The following is a 25704-nucleotide window of genomic DNA, read 5'->3' on the forward strand; positions in this document are numbered from 1 at the left end:
TGTGGCGACCCTGAACTCACGGAATAAGCCGAAAGGACAAAAAAATCACAAGTTGATGTTTTGATCGAATCACAATTTGTATTTAAACAGTCCTCTTTATCATGCTGTTGACGTTTTGACATCATGAGACCAAAATTACACCTAACAACTGACAAGAGACATTGACACTGTTTGTTGTGGTGGAAATTACCATTGCATGCTTCTACTTAAATGCCCTACTTTCATGATCTATTATTACTATAGCATGAACTTTTTACATTTTCCATAAATGTCACCTGAAAGTTGAATATCCATTTTTGAGTAGTGTACACACCAATCAGTCACATTATGACCACCTGTGTAATGCAGTACAGTGGCTCTGCCATTAATTCTACTTTTCCAAGGTTATAATTTTTCAGTTTTGATGTTAAACTGTCAGAAAGATGATAATTGTACTATGTGTTTATTATTAAAGTAAAAGTGAGTAGCAATTAGTAGTGCATGGCCACCTCATTCATTTTAAATAGGTTGGCCAAAACATTCCATCTACCTCTTGATTTAAAGCTAGATTGATGTATATATGAAAGAATATTCAATTGTGTATATAAACCCTTGAATTATTAATGTTAAACAACCCTGACCATTTGGGCTTAATAAAATAAGCTTTTTCCTCGTTTTAAGTCTAAGCAAACAATAAAATGTAAAGATGTAATAGATAAAGATTTCATTTAAATTGTTTTTAACTGTTTTTATTATAAATTACTACATATTTTTACATATTTACATTGCAGTTACAGCAGAGCTATTTATCTATCTATCTAAAGGTGAATATGTACAGTAACCCCTAAAAGTTTAAGAGTATGACCTTTTAGCCTGCACTTCACTTCCTATAGCTCTATTGGTTTCTAATGGGAAAACATTCCTTTCACATGCGACTCTGGAAACTCTGTGGCATTCAGCAGGAGGGGAGAGAGAGGGACAGAGTGAGGGCGAGAGAGGTAACCTGCACCTGCACATAGAAGGAGTCTCTCTCTCTCTCTCTCTCTCTCTCTCTCTCTCTGTCTCTCCTTCCCGTTCACCCCTAATAGGATAATTGATAGATAAATAGTCAATAACTCTGAACTCAGCGAGGTGGTCGGAAGCTCTGAAGAGAAACTTTGATGCGCTGCTCTCTGAGTCTCAGACTTTCACTGCTGCTGGAGATGCTCTGAGATGAACTGTGAGATCAGACATTAAATACTTTTCTGTTGTCAGGAAGCTCGCATTTTACAGGTATGGTTTCTTCGACTTAAACAACTCTTTTATATTTGATATCAAATAATCAAAATCACAGATGAGTGGACTTACCGGCGTCACGCTTCGGTGCCTAAAATCTGATGACACCATTAAATAAATTAGATTCGTTTATAAAGTGGATTTGGAAGTAGAAAGCTCCATTTTGGGGATTTATTTGTGGTGTTTGGATTTAACAGAATTTAATGCACACGGTCGGAAAACAAACTTCACCCTTGGTCTGTTTAAATGACGCTTTAAACGTATATTATACAATCGTAGCATATAGTCTATACTGTGTAGTTTAGGGAAAAAAACTCTATTTAACCTCTTTTTAAAAATTAATTTAGGTAAGGTTTTGATGACCCCTCCCCTCCCTAGACTTTGTTCAGCCCAGGTCTTCAGTATTTCACAGCGTCCTGCTGATTGGAAAAGTGTTCTTATTAAAGGATTTCCCATCATTGCAGATATGGATCAGAGGGCAGTGTGTGCCGGATGCCACCGGCTGATCACAGACAGATTCCTGCTCAGAGTCACTGACGGCCTTTGGCATGAGGAATGCGTGCGGTGCGCAGCGTGCGGGGACGCGCTCAGGAACTCCTGCTTTCTGCGGGACAACAAACTTTATTGCAAGCGGGATTATACGGAGTAAGTGCTCATCTCCAACTCATCTTTGATGTTTTGTTTCTTGTGATGCTTACAACAGAAATCATGGACATCATCACTCTTTATAGATTGGGCACATCGTCGTTTTGCCATATAATTTACTATGAATTAAGGATACTCAAAAATTGTTAGTCGGTGACCAGGTCAAAATTTCGTATACTTAATTTTATACAGTGAGTATAGCTTAGTAAAGAGTTGGATTTTTTTTTTTATCCGTTGAAATCTACGCAGTAAATTACTCACATTCTGTGTTTGTTTCTTGATTTGTTTTAGGTGTGATTTACTCCAGTGCTATTATACAGTTGTAGCTTTAGAATATAGTATACATGTACTGTATGTTGCAAATACTAATATCATAGTCTATATAAAATATAATATATAAAAAAATTAGAAAATATAAAACTAACTCAGTTAACTTGAGGACACCAATTTTATACACTTATTCATTACAGATAGATTCACTCTCATTTTACTTTTTAAATGAAAGGGTCTGTTTTCATTTGATGTAAAAAATGTCCAGCTGCAGGAAATTAATCCATGGTACCACTATCAATATATAGAAATAATTTAGGGCTGCTCCCAGCGACAACTTTTTAAGGCTTGGGATAAAACTCAACCTTTTTCAACATTAGCATCATTATATCATTATAAAAAAAACAAAAAAACTATGGCTTACGTTTGAAATTTCCACTGCCACCAGTTCATGCACAAAACGTCTGAAAAAACATATACTGTGAACAAAGCATGCTGGGAAATCTGTGTATTTAAAACTTAATTCAGTGGGTTTGGTTCATTCATTCATCTCATCGTTTCATACTGAGAGACCAAAAGCCACAGCCACATGATTATGATGTTTAACCTGCTTTAGTAACAAGTTGATTTCACAAAATGCCTGTTTGGGATCCTACAGTCAGTCTTGTAGCTACAGTACACTGTGTAGTTACAGTATTTTGGCCTCTGGTCCAAATATTGTCCACTATTAAGTGAAGTTTCACAACAGAACCCTTGTCCATGTCTGACCTTGTGTACATCTTTGTGCGTGTGTGTGTGTGTGTGTGAGAGAGATACAGAGAGATAGAGATAGAGAGAGAGAGCAGAGGAATAAGTAATTTCTCTTTATAGTAATTTTATCTAATAATTAGTATTTGCATTCCATACATATGGATACCTTTGGGTTTACAGCAAAAGCTTTGTTCAGTGTAGTTATGCCTATGTGTGTAAGCTGGATACCAGGGAGCTTGGCACAATGCACTAAGAGAATAAGGTGACTGTGGGAGGAACGGATGGCGAAGGATCTGAAATGTGAGAACACTATTGCATACTGTGCACCACACTGTACACACGTGTAAACACATACACACAGAAACACACACACACTAACAAATACACAAAACAACCCAGTCACACCTTTACACACACCTATAGCCTCCAACTATAGCGCTCAACTGACACATTGTCAAAATGTGTTATATTGATGAGGCTTGCTGGCATGGCAACAGCAAGCTGGGGGCAACATATGGCCTTGTGGACACGAGGTCCCATCCCCACACCGAAAACTCCCACCCTGATCCGTCTTCCACTTCCCTCATACTATATCTGCACACAACCTCATCCTCTCATCCTTCATCCAAAACATGCTCGCACCTAAACTAGAGCCAAGACAAAACCCACACACCCTGACAGGCAGCAGCTCAGATTACTTCTGAACAATTTAGCGACAAACAAACAGACAAACAAGAAATGTAAGGGTGCATTTTGCACTTATAGGTGCATCATACAGTCAGCTAACAATCTAATAGTGTGATGTCACAGGCCCATGTATCGTTGTGAGTAAACTATTTGATATCAGAACTTTTAAAATATATAGTATATAATGTCCAACCTGAAGATAGTAATAGAAATCATTCTGAATTCTTGCAAATAATCACAATCACAAGTGCTTAGCATGATCAGTAGAGATAATATCACTTGGCCAAAGAACAGAGAAAAGAGCAGGACTGGGGTAATTAGGAGAGTAGAGCCATATGTCAGAAGGTCTGGTGCATCCCTGCCAGAGAGATGGTGAAGATGGTGTGAACTTATTTTGGGGGGCAGTGCGCTCTATGAGCCCTGGCGTTATGTGCCGTGGCATCTGGAAAGTTCGGTTCACAGCAGCCCATGTGTCCCAGTGCCCAGCCGACCGTAAGTTATCTGACCTGACCAATTAGCAGGAGGCCAGGTGCCAAAGCTCCGCCTCTGAAATCTCATGATGTGGGGATTTTAAAACAATGTTAGGGTTTTTTTTTTATTTCTCAAAACATAAACTGTGTTTAGCTCCCTCCATTCTTTGCAGTTAGTACTAGTGTGAGACCAGCCCAAGAGTAACAATTATTCCATACTGTGAAAACATTTGTCACTTTCACATGTTGTATCCTCTGTAGGAATTTCGTATTGTTTTTTACTTTGCTCGACTGTAAATTGGTGTCAGCCAGACCACCAGATTCAGCTGCTCAGCCCATTCATGGAAGCTGAACCAATAATTCCAGTAATTTCCTCACTGTACTTCATCGGCACTGGCTGTTATTACAACCAAGAGGCTACCCGTACCTATTTTTTCTGCTGCCAAAGACACACTTTAGCAGGAGAAACATTTTCACTGATTGGTATATGCATCTAAAGTCTGTAATGACACTAACTGGAGCCAGTCACTTAAGTGCTTGGATAGATTTATTTTAAATTAACTATTGTCAGAATATGAATCATTCTTATAATATTTATTTTACAGTTGTGCAATTTGTGCAATTAAAGTTTTAAATTTCTTCCATGGCAGCTTTATAAATAACTTGCAATATGCCATCTAAGGTTTAATTGTACCGAGCTGCTTTCCAAGGCATGTATTTTGCATCTAATTTGTTTACTATAGTTTTTGAGCCTGAGCTGTAGAAGGCCACAGGACAATAACAGACTGTACTGTAATGTGAACCAGCACATAAATTCCTGTCTGACAATAATGTTCAGGTCGGTTAGGTTGTCAGTAGGTTTAGATTGGCTCAACGCTTCAGTAGACAGGTGGACTGGACAGAAGATAGGTCATCAAATCTATGGTGTGACTGGCAGTACACTTGACTTGCAGATCTGTATCTGATACACGGCCTCAGTTGCTGTGTATTCAGTAAAGGATCCATGTTAACTTGATCTCTCTGCTTGTCCAGCAGACCAGCAGTCTGTTCACCTGACTGCCAAAGGTCAGCACTGAAGTCAAGGCAGCAACAATGACCATAGAGCACTTTGAGTAAAAGTGTGTGTGCATATTTCTGCTAAACCTTTATCTTATAGTGCATCAACCTTGAGATTTTATTACCAAGGCCATGTCAGTATGGAGGAGTGCAGGATTGTGCTGACTTAATTCTCTGTAATGATCTTGTCACTAATTGCCATGTCTAAATCCAGCGTGACTGAGTGTTCCCGCTCTCCTGGCAGGGTCTCTGGCCCGATCATGTCAGCGGAAACTCTGAAATATTAAACATCACGAGCTGCTCCATAAGTATTATAAGTACTCTTAAATTTGCATTAACAATGCTTAAGAGTGCTGGGTATAATAAGGTGAACTGGACAGGGCATATAATGGAAAAGCAACTCTGGAAACATTGATGATCTCACAAGAATAATGTCTATAGTTTTTTTCTTTGCTGACATCCCACATCAGCATCATGCTCAGACCTTTGATCGAGTACTTTGCTGTGCACAGAAACCCCAAAACACTCCAGGTATTTCCACTGCCACATTTCCTTTGAAAATATTTTGTCAAATCCAGTGTTGCCTCAGTAATACATATACCACAGTTGGTCTGTTGTCCGTGTTAATACACATACCACTGAGGGTGTGGGCAGACTGCTTGGATAGGTCAAGCAGTCTGACTGACCCTCTTGAGCTTCGGGGAATGAGGTTTACCTTAGCGACCCCGGAGCAACAGCAAAAGGTCCCAGCAATGTGCGGCCTTAAGAGGTTGCAGCCCTTCTGACAGGGATCTCTCAGCCTGTGTTTGCTTTATTTTTTTGTCAGAGGTTTAGGTTTCTTGTAAATATTGGGCTAACTTTCCAGTTTAGATAAGTTCAAAAGACAAATTCTTTAATTTGTTCATTTGAAAGAACATGACGTCCATTTTGACATTTTGCTAATGTGCTGATGTTTACTTTTGTTAAATTTTTTTACAGTAGATTTATAGAGGGCTATTTTGCACCACCAACATGTTTTTTACTGAAACACAAACTGCACAGAAGCCCCAAAAGGACATAAAACACTTACTAAATGAGCAGGTAGAATAGTTATAAAATGGCATCAGAAGTGGACCACATGACTAGGCATTATGCAATAGATTAAAAACACTAACATTAAGCAAACATTACTCCTTTGTTACCTTTTTCAATTTCCATTAATAGTTTCATGGATAATTATTAAAGAAAACTTAAGTTTTATCACACTTAAATGCCAAAAAAAAAAAAAATCAGTAGTAATAAATGCAGGCTCGCCTAATGGGGTGCGTGCACTATTTTTATGTAAAAACAAAAACCTGTTAAAAAACAAAAAGCTGTCACTTTCTCATGCCTCTGTGCTGACTGCTCTGGTGACCAAGTCAGGTCTCGAGACAAATGCCAGCTCTAGAATGATGACGCATCATCCTGCGTGACAGACCCAAAATGCCGTGGTGCCAGCAAGTGGACAATGGTCCTGCTGCTTGGGGGCTGGCTCTGTCTTTGTCCTGCTCTGGTTAAGCAGACTTACGGATAATTCCGCGGATAATTCCTGGGAACGGCTGCTCAGCCTCTCCCACCAGGACATCTGATTCCCCCCCCTCTGCCTGGAGCCATGGCCTGCCGAGAGCTTTTCTCCTGTCTCCCCAGGAGCACAGCCTCGGGCACGGCAGCCGGAGCCACAGCAACTGTCTCTGAGGCAAAGCCCACCAGTCCTGGTTGCCAGGCGCTAAGATGCAAACCCGCTAAAGTAAGGGTATGTGAGTGAGTGGTCGGGGCAGGAGGTGGAGAAGGTGGGGGGTGGGGGTGTGAATCTGGCTGGCAGCTGTATTGAGTGACAGTTAGACTCAGCAACATTCCCCAAGTCAACCAAGCAGCATTTTCTCAGAGTCCTATCTTACTCAGGTGTGAGGGGTCCTCAAGTTTCTCAGCTGATACTCAAGTACTAGTCAGCCACACAATAGTATTGCTCTCTCTTATTTAATGAGCTCTTACAGTCTCTGCTTTTTTTCACCCTTGTTATTCCATCACCCTCCTCTTTGTGCCTGTAGTCTGTTTGCAGTGCGTTGTGGGGGCTGTGCGAAAGCCATTTCTCCTGCTGACCTGGTGATGCGTGCAGGGGCTGCCGTGTTCCACCTGCGCTGCTTCATCTGCAGCGTTTGTTCCTGCCGCCTACAGACTGGGGACCATTGCGTCCTCAGGGACGGACAACTCCTGTGTGCCAGAGAGGACTATCACCGGTGTCTGACCAGTCCAACCTCTTCTGACACTGGTAGGCGGCGTTGTGTATGTGTGTTCTTGTGTGCTTGTACATGGCACTGGGTTAACTGCTTTGATCCAGTTATAGTGATGTGAACTCAACCAAAATTTTGTTGTGAATTGTTTTGAAACATTCTTTTAAAAACCATGTGTCACTGTTTTAAACTTACATGTGTATCTTTTTGAGTTTTTACTGGACACGACAATGCCTTTGAAAATATCACTTTGTATGGCATAAAACTACTATCGCTTTTAATGAATCAGACTGTGACTACTGCAAAAAAACAACATCAGGCAAACTGACTGAAAAGTGGTTAAACTGAACAATTCTTAATCAAATAAATGTGTAAATTGTGCAATAAACATCCCAGATTGATGGCACGCATTTTTCTTTGTGTCTGTGATGTAAGCACATAAACATCTTTCCCATTATGTCTACTCCACTAGGTAAAAGTGACGATGAAGAAGAGGAAGAGGAGGATGAATCTGGGAGAGTTGTGGGAAGACGAATCAGATCTGAGGACCTGGAGAGCAAACGTCCTAAAAGGCCACGCACTATTTTGACCACTCAACAAAGACGAACATTCAAAGCCTCTTTTGAGGTCTCATCCAAGCCTTGCCGAAAGGTACGGTCTTTCTTAGTGTTTTACAGTATGTCTGGAGCATACAAAATACAAAGGTTGCCAGCACTAATTTCCTCCATGCTGCTGTCTTATTTGGCTCAGTCATATTTTATTTTTACATGGATGGACACAAGACAAATTATAATGGTGTTGTCCATTATAAAAACTGAAAAAAAAAACTATGGTACATAGACTAGCTTCTTTATAAATTAGCATAAATCAGTATCAAAATACGAATCAAAAATTTTCCGAAGATGTAGCTTTAACAATCGAAAAAGAAAAATCAGTAATAGTAGTAGCATCTTTTTAAATGATAAGACTCACATTTATTACATAAGTATAGTGATAGATCTACCTCAGCATTTATTAAAGAACAAAAAAAACTACTCAGAGCAAAAATACAGACGTTTATCCATTACGTGCTGTAAGACTTTATCTATATGTATAGTACATAATACTAATACTACATAATACCAAAAACTAAACATTTTTTAACTTTTCCTCCTTGGAATCATTGAGAAAGAAATATACATATTTTATAACCTTCAACTGACCTAGACTTTTTTCTATTTTCTTATTTTTACCCACTCTTTTTTTTTCCTCCCTCTGAATCTTAATCCAAGGTAAGGGAGACCTTGGCAGCAGAGACTGGTCTGAGCGTCCGGGTTGTGCAGGTCTGGTTCCAGAACCAAAGAGCAAAAGTAATACAAAGCACGTGCACACACACACACACACACACACACACACACACACACACACACACACACACATACACACAGACTCATATGCGCTACTAATAAAGGGACTCTTTCTGCACTGTATTTTTATGCCAGAGTGGAAATCAGCCTGGTTATCTCTTTATACAGGAAACTGATGACATCTCACAGCGAGATCAGTGTAGATTAAATCCCATATTTCCTCACAAAATGGGCTCATGTGTTTTTTCTCTCCACCTCTGAAAGATCCTTCTTGTTAATACTTTGCATTTGGGTGAACAAGATTGTATGCCTGGGTGGCAGAGGGACTGGGGAGTGAACATTAGCTTTATCACACTTGTGTATGTGTTTTAGATGAAGAAACTGGCCAGAAGACAGCAGCAGCAACAGGAGCAGCAGCAGAATCAGGAACAGCATGAGCACCATTCACATAACACAGGTATTATGGCGTTGAAAAATCCCAAAAACAGCAAATACATTTATTTAAGGGATTTTGATGTGTTATTTTTTCAAAATATTTCTGGCAAACAACAGAAAAGTCAGTGAAGCTCTAAAGAGGTTAAAAAAACTACTGCTATATACCACAAAGGTCATTTTACAGGGCACAGAAACTCACCAAAAGTCCTCAGCAGCATTGCACAAAATCTGAAATGTGTCTTCCACCCCCCACAGCGCCCTCCTGTGGTGGGTTGACTTCTGAGATAGAGTGTCTAGGGTCCTCATTTTCCCACATTCAGCAGCAGCAGATGGAGCTTACAACACTGAAGCAGCAGGAATACGACATGGACCCCTTCAGACAGGGCCTGACCCCACCCCAGATGCCAGGGGATCACATGCACCCCTATGGTAAAGACCCAAATTCTGCTGTCAAATGATGGAGAGTCATGTCTTTATAATATTTTCAGAGATAGATTAAGGACACAGTTTTAGTCCTTTAGTATGAGTCAGGCTTCAAAAGCACTGTATCCATTTCCCGCAGTGCTCATAGTGTCTTATTACTAGACCCAATTCTTACATGCTCAGTTTGTAACTCTCCGATAAATCTTAGGGTTCAAGTCCAATCCAGAATAACACTTTGCCAGGCTTTTCTTTCTGAATTCCTCAAGATCTAGACACTATAGATCCAATGGTTTCTCTTAGCTTCTCTGAATGACCGAAAACCGTAACTTTATGTTTAAAATATATAAAATTCTCCTACAAACAAATGAATGATGTGAATATGCACTGTACTGAACAATAATGTTGTGTCTTTTTTTAGGTTTTAAGAGCCTGTTTGATGACATGGACGGAGATGCACTTTATTGTGTGACTGAAAGTGACCTCAAAACGGGTGACTCCTCTCTACTCACTCCTATTGGCCGTCTCTATTCCATGCAGGACTCTTACTTCACCTCCTGAGGGTGGAGATCAAACACGTCTTGAACTGGTAGTGTAAAAAGTGCTATGGGAGGAGGATGTATGTCCCACCCTCAGCACAGCTCCCTGGTCTCACCATTTACCTGTACTTGTTTGAACACTCCACAAGGGAGTTGAAGAAGTCGTTGTAAAAATGCCACCAGGGGACATGGATACACTGTGATATGCAATATACCATGTGCACCTGCATATAAATGAGATCTCTGCCTACTGCCTTCTATTCTTTACACTGTACAACACAGCTTCTTCAAAGTTTCCTTTGTATGCGTGATACTGTTGGACCTATCTCACCATGTTTGAATGTGAAATCATGATATTATAACTGCATTTACTAATGTAAATAGCTTGTTTGGTGTGTATTTGTATTTATTCTCACACTGGGTGTATGCTGTTGATCTAGAATGAATCCACGATAATCAATAAAAAATTGATATAATACAGTAAACACTGAGTCTAAAGTACAGAGTGATGTGTTAGTACTGTATAAAAATGGGGTTTTCATGCTAAGGGTTAAAGCCAGGTCAGTCCATCCTCAGTACTTATCAGTCCAATCTAGGTGACAGGTCAGCACGGCATCTTCTTCTGGCAGTTGGGTGGATCATCAGATTGTAAAATGCTGGTCTATGACAGCAGTATAGGTCAATGGCAGGTAAGCATCACATCCGCACCACCATCATCAACGCTCACATTGTGCTCCTCATGCTCAAAAGGCCCTCACTGCATTTTTTTTTCCTTTTCCTTCCTCCAGTCAAAGAGGACTGGAGAGAGAGACCACCCAGGCACTGTGCCCAGCTGGAATGTGCCGAACCCCGGGAAGGACGTTGAGAAAACCCAGAGAAGGGGCTCCAGACAGGGGAGGGGGTGAAAGCTGTGTCAGGGGAGAATGCCCAGGGTGACATGGAGATATGAAGACCCACTGTATGGAGTATCTCCTTGCCCCAGCCATGAACCCTCTCCTGGACTCATCTCATATTTCCCCACTATGAAATCAGACCTTGCAGAGCAGAGAGCACAAGTCAATGGTCAGGAACAATCTAAGTGTCTGTCACCATGGTATGCTACTGCCAACCAGGGCTAAAGGTGTGTGCAGCAGAGTATACTGTGTGCGTTCTTCTTTGAGTCTGACTTTGTATCTGTGTCTGTATCTGCTCTAAGTGTCTGCTGGCGTGTGCATGTGTGCATGCTCATGTGTTCAGAGGAAAAACATTCTTTGTAGTAGGGACTAAGACTAATGTATCATAATGTATTTGCTTGTATCTTTAACTCTATAGATACAGAAGATTAAGGGAGAAAAGCTAGACTTAAAGATCAGGGAAAGAAGCCAAGGTGGTTTCCTGCAGGGCCATTTCCCTTCTTGTGCGTAGGTCTGTGCGCAGTTGGCACACACACACACACGGCTGCCAGCAGCAGCGGGTGGGATGAGAAAAATAATCAAACTGTGATCATACGGTCACAGCAGGTAGCTATAACCTCATTATTATTCTGACGGTTGCCAAACACTTTCCTGTCAACAGTTTGGTAATTTATTGCGCCTATCATGCCAGCCATAGGCCACAAACCCTCTGTCTTGTAACTGCTATAATTGGCTTCATGCTGTTGCAGCGCTAGGACAGGTGCACACGTTTGCTCAAAATACTCCACTGGTCATTTGCAACACATATTTAAATTATAGGGAGATATTTCTGGGACAGACACACATGGAAAAATGTAGACAACAGATAGAACCAATAAGCATATCTTATATTTAAATTGACTAATGTATGTTCTCAAATACTTAAGAGGGGATTTATGGATGTAGTGAGAGAGGACATGAAGTTAGCTGGTACAGGAGAAGAGGATGCAGAGGACAGGGTTTGATGGAGGCACATGATTTGCTGTGGCGTCCCCTGAAAGGGAACAGCCGAAAAGAAAACAAATATGTTCTCTAATACTTGTAGTACAAAATGTGTGTCATCTAACATATAATACTATGTGAGTTACAGTTCAGACAACTCACAACTACAATACTATAATTACTGTGGGGGTAGTAAAATGTTCCTCAGTGTTGGATCACTGCCCAGTGTGACACGTTGAGCAGAGACTGATAATGGATCACCTCCTCGCCACTCAGTGATAGCAGCTTTCTGGTCACTAAATCTGCTAAATTGACACTCTGTGGCAGTTCAGCAATCCCAGAGGTATACTGTCACTACCATAATTGAATGCACATTATATGTGTTCCTATGGAAGAGGCCAGATGTTAGCGAGGGAACCAGCAAGATAGGATCAATCTATAATGTACATTGCCAAACTGATCTGCACATTACTAATCAAATTCTTATTTCATTTATGTGCAGTTAGTAAGTCATGTAAAGGTAAAGTAAAACAAGATAAAAATAAATGGTCTTCCAAAACTTTGTTTGCTTTATTTATGTTTTAAGCAGTATACAGGCAGTAAAAGATGCAAAAGCTATATACAAACAGTATTGTACATGTATAATGCACAAATTCTTGGTTGTTTAACAAACAAAAGACATGCTTATTCAAATTTGAAGAGCTGGATTAAATTGCAGTATTTTAGATATTTAAAAATAAAGAAAAAAAAATCAAAACTGAAACGCTGGATTCTCTCTGTCTTCCCATATTAATACATCAGACTTGATCAAGTTTCCTGAAAAGATCACAAGATGGCATTAGGAACACACTCTCGAGTGCCACACCAGGCTATATTTGTATGTGTGAGGCTGTAAGGCAACATCAGGTCTCACCTCTTTGTTTAAATCGTGTCAAAATCAACAAAGCCAGTCCTATTAAGACCAGTGTAATAACAACTGAGGATGCCCCAACACCAGTATACAACAGCATGGTAGTTCCCACTGGCATGTCTGATATACATAAAAAGACATACAGATTTCAGTGGATACTGGTCTTAGTTTTTGTTGTACTTTATGTGTGAAACCAGAGAAAAGACTGCTCATACACTTGTATCAGAATAAAAATGGTAGCTTCATACATGTAAGTTACCAAGGGATTATGAAAAAATAGATTTACCTATGCAGGTAGGCAGACTGTCACTCCACAATCCAGCAGATGAGCAAATTAGCATCTCTGTGCCGTTCATGATGAATCCTTCTTTACAGGTGAAAAGGCACTGGGAGCCAAAGCTGAAATTCCCCAGAGGATGAGAGCAGTTCATCGACAGTAGTAAAGACAAGGAATGAATGGCCTCACACTGCAATGCTGGAAAGAATAGAAATTGTTTTTGTAAGAACAGTGAAAATGAGAAAGACAATACTAGTAAGTGTGGGGCACTCACGTTGGCAGGTGGGTAGATCCTGACTCCAGTGGCCCGAGCTGTTGCATGTCATTGCTGGAGATCCTTTTAGCGAGAAACCCTCCTTGCATTCAAAGTCACAGTTGGAGCCATAACTGAAGGGGGAGTGTAGATGGCTACAGTTCATCCTCCCATGTTGTGGAGTCTCGTCCAGTAGGGGGCAGAAACGTGCTGTACAAACGTGGGGAAAATGTATGACCATGAACCTCAGAGAAAACAAAACTTATCATCTAATCAAAACGGCAGAGCAGTATTTTTTAGACCTAAACTGTGATTGCATCTATGGGCAAATAATGGTGCAGCTTTACTGCAGATTATGACCTAAAAAATGCATGTGCACATTGTGTATCAACCACCATTCAAAAACAGGAGAGCACAATAACTCTTTGCCCAGCAGGAGAAAATATCTGCCAAGTACAGCTCTCTCTTATTATGATTTATTACCCAGACAATGGGGTATTTCTCTGCTCCACGTGCCCAGAGAAGTGCACTCAGTGTCAGCTGTCCCATTCAGGACAAAACCCTCATCACAGCTGGATGTGCACTGAGAACCAAAACTGAACACTTCGTGAGGATCAGAGCAGCCTATGGAGCCGTGAGAGGGAGGGTTGAGGGAAGGACATCTCTGAGCTGGAGGGGAACAGAGGAAGTGAGAAGCTTTACTTGATAAAGATTCATTCAAAGTCAACAGATAATAGTGCATATATATATATACTTTCTATAGATATTTATATTTTTTACCTAAGCAATGTGGGGTGTCTGCAGTCCATGTGCCAAGAGAAGTGCACTCAGTGTCAGCTGTCCCATTCAGGACAAAACCCTCATCACAGCTGGATGTGCACTGAGAACCAAAACTGAACACTTCGTGAGGATCAGAGCAGCCTATGGAGCCGTGAGAGGGAGGGTTGAGGGAAGGACATCTCTGAGCTGGAGGGGAACAGAGGAAGTGAGAAGCTTTACTTGATAAAGATTCATTCAAAGTCAACAGATAATAGTGCATATATATATACTTTCTATAGATATTTATATTTTTTACCTAAGCAATGTGGGGTGTCTGCAGTCCATGTGCCAAGAGAAGTGCACTCAGTGTCAGCTGTCCCATTCAGGACAAAACCCTCATCACAGCTGGATGTGCACTGAGAACCAAAACTGAACACTTCGTGAGGATCAGAGCACCCTATGGAGCCGTGAGAGGGAGGGTTGAGGGACGGACATCTCTGAGCTGGAGGGGAACAGAAGAATTGAGAAGCTTTACTTGATAAAGATTCATTCAAAGTCAACAGATAATAGTGCATATATATATACTTTCTATAGATATTTATATTTTTTACCTAAGCAATGTGGGGTGTCTGCAGTCCATGTGCCTAGAGAAGTGCACTCAGTGTCAGCTGTCCCATTCAGGAGAAAACCTTCCTCGCAGGTTGATGTGCACTGAGAACCAAAACTAAACTTTCCATGTGGATCAGTGCAAAACAAGGAACCAAAAATGGGAGAATTCAGAGCAGGACACTTTTTAGCTGTAGGAAAACAAAAGAGGAAGATATGAATTTATATTTTTATTTTATAGAGGGTTATCACAATCCAATCTAAAACATGACATTAGGACCTCCTGTGTTCATTCCGATTAACACAATGAAGACTTTTAGCATTTTGGTTACCCAAGCAATGTGGGATGTCTGCACTCCAAATTCCTAGTAATGTACATTCAGTGAGGGCTGTCCCATTCTGTAGAAAGCCCTCATCGCAGGCTGTCATGCACCGAGAACCGAAACTGAAGGAACCGTGTAAGTCAGAACAGGACAGAGAGCCATGAGGGGGAGAATTTATGGCATTGCACCTCTTAGCTTAAAGGGAACACAGACAAATGAAGATCAGTAACAAGTAGGCTGCGCAAAATTACTTGCTACTTTAAGACAATAATGCTACTCCCCTAAAGGAGCAGTAGGAACAAATAGTGTGTTATTGTAACCACACTATTTGTAATCGCACTATTTGTAAATTGTTATCTGTGGTCATACCCTGACAGACAGGAAGTTCATGAATCCAGTTGCCCTGTGAAGAACATTTTGTCACATTTGTCCCTATAAGGTCAAATCCTTCTTCACATTGCATGGTGCATGTTGAGCCATAGCTGTACAGTCCCAGAGGGTGTTGGCATTGAATGGAGGCAGCGGGTGGAGCATTTAGACTGTTGCACTTTATAACTGAAGAAGAAAAAAACACTATTACTCATGAGCGGTGTACAGTCATCAAAGCTCTCTACACATACATTCTGTGACCCACCTATGCATGTAGGTGTAGGTTTGCTCCATTGTCCTGAGGCCAGACAGGTGAGTGTGCTGTCTCCTGACAGGTAGTAGCCCTCAGTGCAGGTGAAGTTACATCGCGAGCCAAAAGAGAAAGGCTCCAAGGTGTCCACACATGTCACGATGCCCGTAACAGGAAACAAAATGGGGGGGCACTTTTTTACTGTGGTGGGATACAGATATCAATCACTGAAAGACTATTCAATGTAAATCAACATCCTTGTCTGTGCATATATTTGTGAACAACTCTGTATGATTCCACTTAAATAAGCATTACATAGGCAAGAGGCAAGGGCATGAATAGTCATGCTGACATAACTTAGATTCAAGGAAAACAGCAACTGCCTACTACCATTGAATTACAATGTTTGCCCAGTGCAGACATAAATAAGTGTGAAGTAAAGTGATAACAGGTGTGACCTTTATCTGAGCTGCTGCACAGTCTGGACAGGATGTGACTAGAGATCGAGGACCTTTATGATTTAGTAAGTAGTGGCAGTCAATCTATTACCAGGGCTCAGTATTACAATATTACAAAAAAGGAAGTCACATAGAAAGTGACAGTTAGAGAATATTTCACAAGTCATATTTAGATAGGGCTTCACAGATTAGATTATAAAAAAATCAGATTATTAAAATCAGGTTAAGATGATGATAAAGTTTAAAACATTAATTGGTGTAATTTCATTGTTCCAAGGTAATGACAGTTACTTTACTTGTACAGGCTGGGACGCTTGCTGTCCACTGGCTTGTGTGGTCACAACGTATGTGATCCTGTCCACTGAGCTCATAGCCTTCATCACACAGAACGTCGCAAGTCGAGTTATAGCTGTAAGGTGCAATGGGATGGCTGCAGTTCATACTCCCTCTGTTGATGCTGGTGTGGTTTAGAACCGGACATGGTTTAACTACAACACAAAGCAAAAAGGTTTCCCTTTGATATATAGAATAATTGATTTAACACTGTTGGTATCAAGTGGCCATCTACCTTGGCACAGCGGAACAGGGTGGTTCCAGTCTCCACTGGCTTGGCACAGTACTTGGGGCACGCCTGTCAACTGAAAGCCAAGTTCACAGTGGAAATGGCAGGAAGAATTAAAGCGATTAGGCCCAAAGGGATCAAAACAGTAGTGAGAACCTCGTTTTGGGTCCAGCAATGGTTTGCATGCGATCGCTGAAAGGAAAACAACAAAAAATATATTGTTTCACACATTGAAGAAAGGGATCATGATAAGTATGTTTATAACAAAATTCACTCACGTGCTTCACAGAGGGGCCCTGTGAAACCAGGGTGGCACTGGCAGGTATAGTTCCCCACGGTCTCCACACAGTCTGCATGGGCACTGCAGGAATCCTGTGCACAAGAAGCTACAAACACAAAAGAAGATATTTACTCTGGCTAAAACAAGTATGCCTTGTATGCCTACAAGGCTCAGTAAATGTATCCATCAAACTAAATCAAGCAAGATTTACCAGTATAGCAAACTGTTCCCTTCCGCTTATTACACTTCTCATTATTCCACTTGGCTGTGTCTTGCGCTCTCTTAATGTAAATCTCCACACAGTCCTGATATTGCATCCTATCTGGCTCATTTTGTGCCCAATTCTGACCCTCCTTAGGAACTTTCTTATTGGTTCCTATCCAGGTCCACACTCTAGCCACTTTGCGGATGCCTATCCAGTAATATTTTTGGTAAAATGGCAGGAAATTGTTGAGGTAGTCAACCTCCTCCTGGTTCTGGGTGGTCACCATATCTATGAAGTTGTCCTGGCACCACTGGCGGGCCTCTTCCCATGTGTGGTTCAGACTGATGTTATAGGTGTAAGTCCATGCCTGTGCTCCTCCTCTGCTGCTCAGGTCTAAGATTAAGTGTATGGGTGATGAGTCAAAAGTAAATAGCTGAAGCAAAGAGTTTGGCACCTTTAGCATTGTGACGACCTACCTTGGGCAAAAACAATGAATGCACTAATCAGTGCCCTCCGAAACAGGATTTGTCTAAAAGTTACTGATTCTTGAAACATCTGAAAGAAAAAGAGAAATTTCTTTCACAATTGCTTCTGAATGTGAATAGACTGTAGGTATTTATGCATGTATGAATAAATACAGATAATTGACAGGTCTTACCATTTCTTTTCTTTTCACTCAGCCTTGTCGTGCAAATTGTTGACGATCAGTGGAAAAATGGTATTATTTGTCCTTTTATGCTATTATTTGTGTGAGTGAGTCAGTGACCAATTTTGTAATATCATTTGTAGCATAACTTCCCATCAGGAAGGACACAACTCTAACACCCTTGACACACACACCCATATAAAGAAGCAGACACATGTTCATACTCACAGACACTTAAAAGCTTTCATTTTATTGATTGAAAAGGAAACTTTAACAAAGATATACAAAAAGACCAACACTAATCTTACAAGTCATGTTTTGGTTTTATGTATGCATGATCTTATAATAAAAATCACATGCTTGTCATGCAATATGTAAGAATAAACATTATATTACATACATACATTATAACTAACTGGCATATTATGGCATATTGCTGTGGATAGCATAGCATAATGACGGTTCATATTTGTTGATATGCAAAACATTATGGAAACATTAATGTGGTTAAATCATAAATGAGGTTTGCAGTTTCCTTCATCCCTGCACTTCACTGGGTGGAGTAATTGCCTCCTCAGACTGCCTGTGAAGGACAAACACACTGACATTAAAGAAACATTTACTTTGAAAACATTTGAAAATCAACATTGAAATAGATATACAGTAGTGTAAAAATGTGTGAAGCTGCTTTCGACAAATGCCAAGTTGCAACACTGACCTTACTTGGGCAAGTTTGTTTCCTGTGGGAAAGTATAAAAGAAACAGATCACTAATTTTGCAACAAGATTGCATTGCATCTCTTACTTCTGTAAAGTGCAACTGAGAAACACTGACTTTTTCTGTGTTTTGCCCAGCAAAGACAGATGCAACACAAGGTGGAGAAGGCCCCACACCCAGCCAGAGCCATCAGAGCCTGTTTATAGCCTGGGGAAAAAAAAAACTACATGTAATTTTGCTCATAACATACTAAGCACTGTACCATTAAAATTACAGCTGATGTTTCCCATTTTGACAATAAATAAAATGTAGTAATTACTTGTACAAGTAGGTCTTGGGCCACTCCAATCCCCTGTGGCCGCACAGGTAAGAGCTGAAGAGCCTATCAGCAGGAAACCTATGTGGCACTCAAACAGACAAGTTGAATTGAATGTCTGGTTTCCTCCAGAGCACAAAAGGTATCCGTTATCAGGATGAGACAGAGTGGGGCATTCCACAACTGTAGGCACAAGCAGGTGAAAGTTTGACAGCGATACAGTTATGTAACTCCTTAAAATAGGTCTCTATTGTGATAATGATGTATTTTTCTTTTACCAAATATATGCTGATTACATTTTGTGATCAGCATTTTGAATGTGATCCTTAGCCTGGCTTCAGGAAACCAAGGAAACAGATGTCATGCTTATGATGATCACAACTAAACACTTTAATGACATCCAGAAGAACAGCAAAAGGGTTCCAAGGCTGTTCTTTTTTTTTTTTTTTTTAAAATGGTAAACATTTATAATAAAAAAATAAATATATAAAGTATAAATATAAATTTTTTCAGCACTGACAAGTTACTATTGAACCTGCTGAGTGTTCTAGTTGCATGTGCCTTCACCTATAATAAAATTATCAAGGACAGGAAAATAAAAAATTTGAAAGGGAACAAGGGCACACCAGAGAGATGCCTTTTCAGAATGTATCAACAACATGAGCTGAAATGTGTTGATCTGTGCAATGACAATTTTTTTGCCAATTGAAGGCAGTCAAAAGAAGCTGCAGATGCAACATAATTTGTTTAAGATGATGTGGCAAACTTGATAGCAAATTGTTTCCTATTTACAGATCCAGCCAATACAGATAATTATTGCTTATATACGGTGGCAGATGTGTCCACCTGATGAATTTACGTCCAATGCTCGCTTGCCTTTAAGCTCTGCTTTTGGTCCCAAACCAATCCTGAGGGTAATATCTGGCTCTTTAGCTGCTATTTCACCTGTCTGCCTGTCTGTTGTTCGGAGGTGGAAGATTTTTGAGCTTTTTGTTGAAAGCAGCTGCATGCTTAAGCCAAAACAAAACAAGAGCTACAATGAAAGATGCTTTGATAATTAACAGAGTTGAAATACTGGGCTGAGTTATAACTGATTATTTACTAAAGCCTTCACTGTGTGAGTGTCTAATCATAACCATAACTACACACAGATAATCAAACGTTTTTAATCTTGCAGCTGATAAAACAGTTAAATAGTACATATAGGTATTGATTTAACATTGACTTGGAACCATATGCTCCTACACAGTAAAAATTCCTGGTTTAAAAATGGCACCTACATGACCTACCATTTATCACCAGTGGGTGCTATATTGGTCTACTTGTGTATTTTAACCCGGAACATTTTAGATTATAGAATTCAAATAAACATCATCAGCTGTAATTATTGGTGACTTGTTTTTAAAGAGCTCTCTCCTCACCTGTTTCGCACCTGTCCCCCGTAGACCCAGGGTCACAGAGGCAGGTTGTGTTTTCTATGGTTTCCTGACATTTTCCTCTGACACATGAGGTTTCATTACATTGGGCTGTCAAAAAAATGTACAGTAATAAAATTTCTACCACATTTTAAACTGTTAACAATCTTTAAAAACAAAGAGTTTAAATCACCTTTATAGCAAGCAGGATGTTTAGAAAAACTACATTTCTCATCATTCCACTTCCCTCTGTTTCTCCCTTTGTTGACATAAATCTCCACACAGAACTCTGTGCTGTGGTTGTTGTTCGGCTCATTCTCAGCCCATGACTGATTACCAATCCACGTGCTGTTATTCCCAACCCAGGTCCAAGTTTCGGTCCTGGTTTTTTTGGTAATTCCAATCCAATAATAAGGGCTTTTATTTTTTTCAGGTAATGTAGAGACCAGATAGTCGTTCTCCCTCTGGTTTTGAATCACCACGAGGTCAGTATAATAGGTCGTGCAATACTGTCGAGCCTGGGTCCAGTTCATGGTGTTATTTGAGTAATGATACGTCCAGCCCAAAGCAGAGTCAGTCAACAGGCTACCTAAAATATATTTTGAAAGAAAAAAGTTAAAAACCACTCACATGAAATAAGAAACACTTCATGAACAGTGTTATGTATCTGTTATAGACAATAGATAAACTCAACAACTATGCATTTTCTAAGAAAGCAAAGTAATACTCACCAAGGATGAAGAGTATTGACCATGTCATTTTCAGTGATGAATCTGTAATTACCACTTGTCTGTCTAAAGGAAAAAGGTTTAACCTCTTTAACTCAATTAATAATAATTCACTTACCCAGAATTTGTATTTTAATATTTTAACAAAATGCTTTTTAAATTGTTGCAACAAAAGTTAAATCAATATTTGTCCTTATATCTTAAAACATTGTACCACAAGAGTGCAGCAAGGTAATAGTGTGCTGCTACCAGAGATCGTTTTCAGGCCTTTAAATATTCAAAGCAGCAATGTCAGAGAATACCTGGATGTTTACTGTACAGACCAGTAGATGAATGATTTGCTAAATGACAGATTTATTGACTTATCCACCTTATCCACAAATCTTTGGCAAATAGCACCAGCATCTGGTAAAGGTGGGATCAAGGGCAGATACTACAAGACCCAGAGCACAAACAATAAGTTAAAATAAAGAGGGGCTCTCCACTGAATATTGGCACCAACACAAAGAAATAACCTCCCCACCGAGGTAATTTATGAATAGCATATTCTGTTTTTGTTTGTTTGTTTTATCTTAACAATTTTAAAATGTAGACTAGAAGGGCAACACTTGTCCATAATGGCTTGTGCACTGGCTGTACGTATAAAGTAATCAGTATCATGGAATAAAGCCTTTTTATTTGTTTCTAATATAAAAACACATGAAAGTCCCAGCAATTTCCAATATTAACTCCTTCTCTGTGTGCTGACATGTCATGCATTTTACTTTTTACCTGCAACAATTACAGAAAGACGGCCCATGTGTCACCTTCAGTCTGATGTTAGATATCTACTTACATACTGACATACAGTGGAAAAAGCCATTCAAAGTGTGGGAAAAAGTTAGTGTGGCATTGGCTGAACTTTTGTCCCGTGTGTATCACCTTAGTGACAGTAGTACAGTATATGTTTTCTGAACTGACTTCCTACATAAATATGATGGATGATGTACAAAAATGCAGAAACTAAAATCCAATCATGATCTTAGGTTTTATTATGAATTTAAAAAAAGAACTCTGCTTTGTACAAAATAAGAACAAACATTTCAATAAATAGTACATAAATACTGGAATTAAAGCAAAATCACAGTTCTGATAGCACATGACAATTTACCCACAGTGTTACATAACATTTACGAACACAAATTTCCAGCATGTTCATTAAACCATAGAGCAATATGTTAAATATCAAACTCCCCTTGTGAGGAAATATGTGTCTTAACATATTAAAGAGGATATCCTTATTTACATTAGTTTAATAAACCTCACATAACAATATCATATTAATAAGTGCAAAGGTACCAAAAAGCTGACATTATGGATAATTTTAAAAAAACATTTCGTTGTTCACATTGCTATACCTAATGAGTCACTTACAGTTTTGTACAGTAAATATGATATACACAAGTGTCCTTAGCTGTCTTTAAAGAATATGAACAGAAACTGGATCCTCCCTGTTAAGTTCAAATTTGGTTGCTTTCTGCTTTAGTCGTTTCAGGAGCCACATAGCAACAGATAAGAAAACGCTCCCTGCTACCACACCAGTGATGATATTCTTGGCCCAAGTTAGGGAAGCTGTGGAAGTACAGTATTATTAAAATTATATTATTTGACTTTTTAAATTCAATATTTGACCGAAATCTTACATTAAATTTAATTTTGCCTAATATATATTTATTTTATTTCTGTTTACCTTTGCAGGTGGGTCTCTCTCCTGTCCAATTGCCATGTTGATCACAGGTCAGCAGCTCATGTCCTTCTAATAAGTAATCTTGATTGCATGTGAAGGAGCACTGAGAGTTGTATACCGGCGTATGATTTGAGCAGGTGATATTGCCATTTTCAGGAGCTTCAAGAATCAGGCAACTTATAGCTGTTAGAACAGAAAGTGAGAAATAGGATGTTAACCATTACTGATATAAAGGAAACACATGCAACACTGGCTCAAAACCTTAAAATAATGTGAAAATATTCCTTATTACCTTCGCAGGTAGGTATGGCTGTGCTCCACTGTCCATCCTCAGTACAACGGATGGTGTTTGCTCCCTGCAGGTCAAAGCCTGCATTGCAGCTGAAGCTGCAGGTGGACTCTGGCCGCAGTTCAGTCAAAGATTTGCTGCAATTTATGATCAACTGAGCTTCTTCCTCTGGCTTCTGGCAAGTGATGGCTAATGTAGGAAAAAAGGTTTAAAAAAATCATATTTTTTATGTGTTTGTCACAAAAGCACAAAAGAAAACAGCTCCTCTTAACTGTTAAAATAAAAAACTGTTAAAATTTAAAAAATAATTTTGTATGTGTTTGTCACATAGGCACAAAACAACTGTGGAATTGCATTTCCATTCGCCCTCACCTTCACAATGAGGCATCTTCTGACTCCATTCAGCTGCTGATGTGCATGTTGCCTCGGTCGGTCCAACCAGGCGATAGCTGGGGGCACAGCTGAAGTTGCAAGTGTTTCCATAGGTGAACCTCGTATTTGCAACTTCTCCACAGCTAACAAAGCCATTCTCTAGCTCCTGGAGCGCAGGGCACTGGACAGCTGCAAGATAAACGACAACCAAAGAGGTCAACAAAAGTCTATAAAAAAACACGTCTTTCCACTATCAACAACCAACTTAAATTATCCTTCAAGGTGAAAACAGAAACTATGTGGGCGTACCAACACAGGACGGCTGTGACGTATTCCAATTTCCCGATGCTTCACATTGCACAGTGCTGGACAGGGAACCACTGAGCACATAGCCCTCATCACAGGTAAACACACAGGTGGACTGATAGCTGGTGGGTCCCAGAGGATCAGAGCAGATCATGGATCCTCCTTCTGGATGTGACAGCTCTGGACACTGGACCACTGTGACAATGGGACCATCAAAACAGATTAATTTAGGCTCTAATATAACATGTAGTTTTTCTTAATATGATTACTTGAAATTGCAATAATACTAATACATATTACATTATTTTCTTGTTGTATTTTATCCTACTTTGCAAACACCTCCAAACTCACGTTCACAGGAAGGAGGCTGCTCGGACCATTTTGTTGATGTAGTGCATCTCAGGGACTTTGAATGACTCAGCTGGTATCCTTTCTCACATGAATACTCGCATGAGGAGTTGTAGGAGAACTCTCCATACGTATGAGAGCAATTTACACTTCCTTTATCTGGGACAGTCACCTCATCATTGTTACACTTAACAACTGCCAACAAAGAAAATAAGTAACTGTTAGATTTCATGATCTTGTTGTAAGTGACTTGTCAACTTGAAATAGGTAAAACTTTGTTGCACTTTCTTACCTTGCTCACACTTCTCTCCATAAAAGCCTTCAAAGCAATCACACATATGGCTGTTGATGGTTTCTACACACTCTCCATGGACGCATGAATCAACCTTACAGGCAGCTTCAAAAAGAAAAGGTATTTTCATATATTTAGTATAAAGTGTTTTATTTCCTAAGAGCTTGCATTTAAAACACAAAATAAATTAAGTATTTAAAACTGTTAAATCAATAGATTTTCCACTAATGAACAATGCACTAAAACTAAGGAAGTTAAAATGAGGTCTTACTCTCAGACCTTTGCTTACCTATGTAGCACAGAGCTGTCTTAGACTTTGTGCACCTCTCATCATTCCACTTGCCTGTGTCCTTATCCCTTTTAATGTACATCTCCACACAATCCTCCTGCTTCACTGCAGTGTCTCCATTCTTGGCATTATTTGGTTCATCAGGTGCCCAGTTTGTTTCTTCTTCTGTCAAAGGCTTGTTAGTTCCCACCCAGGTCCAAACATTGTTTATTTTGCGGATCCCAATCCAGTAGTAGTCCTTTTTTCTTGGCAGCCAGCTGTTGAGATGCCCAATTTCCTCCTTGTTCTGGATGGCCACCATATCTGTATAGTGCTGTTTGCACCAGTTTCTAGCGTCCACCCAATTCATGGTGGAGTTTGAATAGTGGTAAGACCAGCACTCGACAGTAGTCCACATGCACAGCACTGAGGATGTAAGACAGAGACACACATTATATTATTTGGTGATAGGATGAATATTAAAACAAATATATAAAGAAAAGAGGAAAGTGGGACACTTTCTGTTAGATTTACACACTTGAGTAAAGAAGAGTCCAACTGATCCATGAAGAAGAGAACTTGGATCCCCCGGTCTGAAATAATTCAGAGCAAAATATGTGTTAAAACAAAATAATAAGAAAAGAAACATTCAGATAAACTGATAACATATGTGCATTGTAGACCAAAAGGCTCATATCACTAAAGTGAACTGCTGCTAAATTGATGCCTCTACACTCACCATTTTAATTGGTGTGTCTGAATGCCTGCAGAAGACTCTTAATATGTTCTCTCAGCAGAACAAAGGATAAGATGACGCTTGATGTGTTCAGAAACCTGCTTTTATACTCCTCAAGGGGCTGTTCCAGGGCCTGAGAACTGGGAACTTTCGCTTTCTGTAGTTCTGATATAGTTATGAAGCCACAGTCCTTTGTTTTGGGGGAACTAAAAGTCAAGTTAGTAAAAGTTATAACGGTAACGGTTATGTTATTGTTACTAGTGAAAAGTTAGTGACATAAAGTGAGTGTACTTACTTG

The 25704-nt window shown here is 39.8% G+C and overlaps 4 protein-coding genes across 7 annotated transcripts; 1 reads left to right on the forward strand and 3 right to left on the reverse strand.

Annotated features, from left to right (window-relative positions):
• The first annotated feature begins 1037 nt into the window (after positions 1–1037).
• Positions 1038–12445, forward strand: lmx1a (LIM homeobox transcription factor 1, alpha). Of its 2 annotated transcripts, XM_067514606.1 has the most exons (8): positions 1038–1251; positions 1719–1899; positions 7199–7419; positions 7854–8032; positions 8653–8730; positions 9100–9184; positions 9418–9591; positions 10004–12444. In XM_067514606.1, the coding sequence occupies exons 2-8, from the start codon at positions 1721–1723 to the stop codon at positions 10141–10143; spliced, it is 1056 nt and encodes a 351-aa protein (XP_067370707.1). In that variant the 5' UTR covers positions 1038–1251; positions 1719–1720; the 3' UTR covers positions 10144–12444. The 2 variants fall into 2 exon arrangements, with proteins under 2 accessions (XP_067370707.1, XP_067370708.1); XM_067514607.1 differs by lacking the exon at positions 1038–1251 and having other exon boundaries at positions 10004–12445.
• A 96-nt stretch (positions 12446–12541) lies between these two features.
• On the reverse strand, positions 12542–18040 carry selp (selectin P). The gene is made up of 17 exons (XM_067513139.1): positions 17906–18040; positions 17724–17802; positions 17254–17640; positions 17041–17148; positions 16769–16954; positions 16497–16688; positions 15758–15943; positions 15493–15678; positions 15133–15318; positions 14806–14991; positions 14511–14696; positions 14216–14401; positions 13919–14104; positions 13457–13645; positions 13192–13380; positions 12909–13025; positions 12542–12811 (listed from the first exon to the last, which is right to left on the reverse strand). The coding sequence occupies exons 1-17, from the start codon at positions 17906–17908 to the stop codon at positions 12747–12749; spliced, it is 2817 nt and encodes a 938-aa protein (XP_067369240.1). The 5' UTR covers positions 17909–18040; the 3' UTR covers positions 12542–12746.
• Positions 18041–18131: 91 nt separating this feature from the next.
• LOC137131632 (L-selectin-like) lies at positions 18132–21328 on the reverse strand. 2 transcript variants are annotated; one of them, XM_067513147.1, is made up of 7 exons: positions 21073–21328; positions 20535–20930; positions 20348–20452; positions 18930–19007; positions 18728–18817; positions 18612–18633; positions 18132–18476 (listed from the first exon to the last, which is right to left on the reverse strand). In XM_067513147.1, exons 1-7 carry the CDS (start codon positions 21098–21100, stop codon positions 18431–18433), a joined length of 765 nt encoding a protein of 254 aa, XP_067369248.1. In that variant the 5' UTR covers positions 21101–21328; the 3' UTR covers positions 18132–18430. The 2 variants fall into 2 exon arrangements, with proteins under 2 accessions (XP_067369248.1, XP_067369247.1); XM_067513146.1 differs by having other exon boundaries at positions 18930–19109.
• Positions 21329–22082: 754 nt separating this feature from the next.
• LOC137131629 (E-selectin-like) lies at positions 22083–25474 on the reverse strand. 2 transcript variants are annotated; one of them, XM_067513140.1, is made up of 10 exons: positions 25410–25474; positions 25209–25263; positions 24692–25096; positions 24403–24507; positions 24114–24305; positions 23766–23957; positions 23457–23645; positions 23088–23273; positions 22799–22978; positions 22083–22680 (listed from the first exon to the last, which is right to left on the reverse strand). In XM_067513140.1, exons 1-10 carry the CDS (start codon positions 25410–25412, stop codon positions 22529–22531), a joined length of 1659 nt encoding a protein of 552 aa, XP_067369241.1. In that variant the 5' UTR covers positions 25413–25474; the 3' UTR covers positions 22083–22528. The 2 variants fall into 2 exon arrangements, with proteins under 2 accessions (XP_067369241.1, XP_067369242.1); XM_067513141.1 differs by lacking the exon at positions 24114–24305.
• Between the last annotated feature and the right edge of the window lie 230 nt (positions 25475–25704).

Source organism: Channa argus, chromosome 8, assembly GCF_033026475.1.
Source record: "Channa argus isolate prfri chromosome 8, Channa argus male v1.0, whole genome shotgun sequence".
Classification (NCBI taxonomy): Eukaryota; Metazoa; Chordata; class Actinopteri; order Anabantiformes; family Channidae; genus Channa; species Channa argus.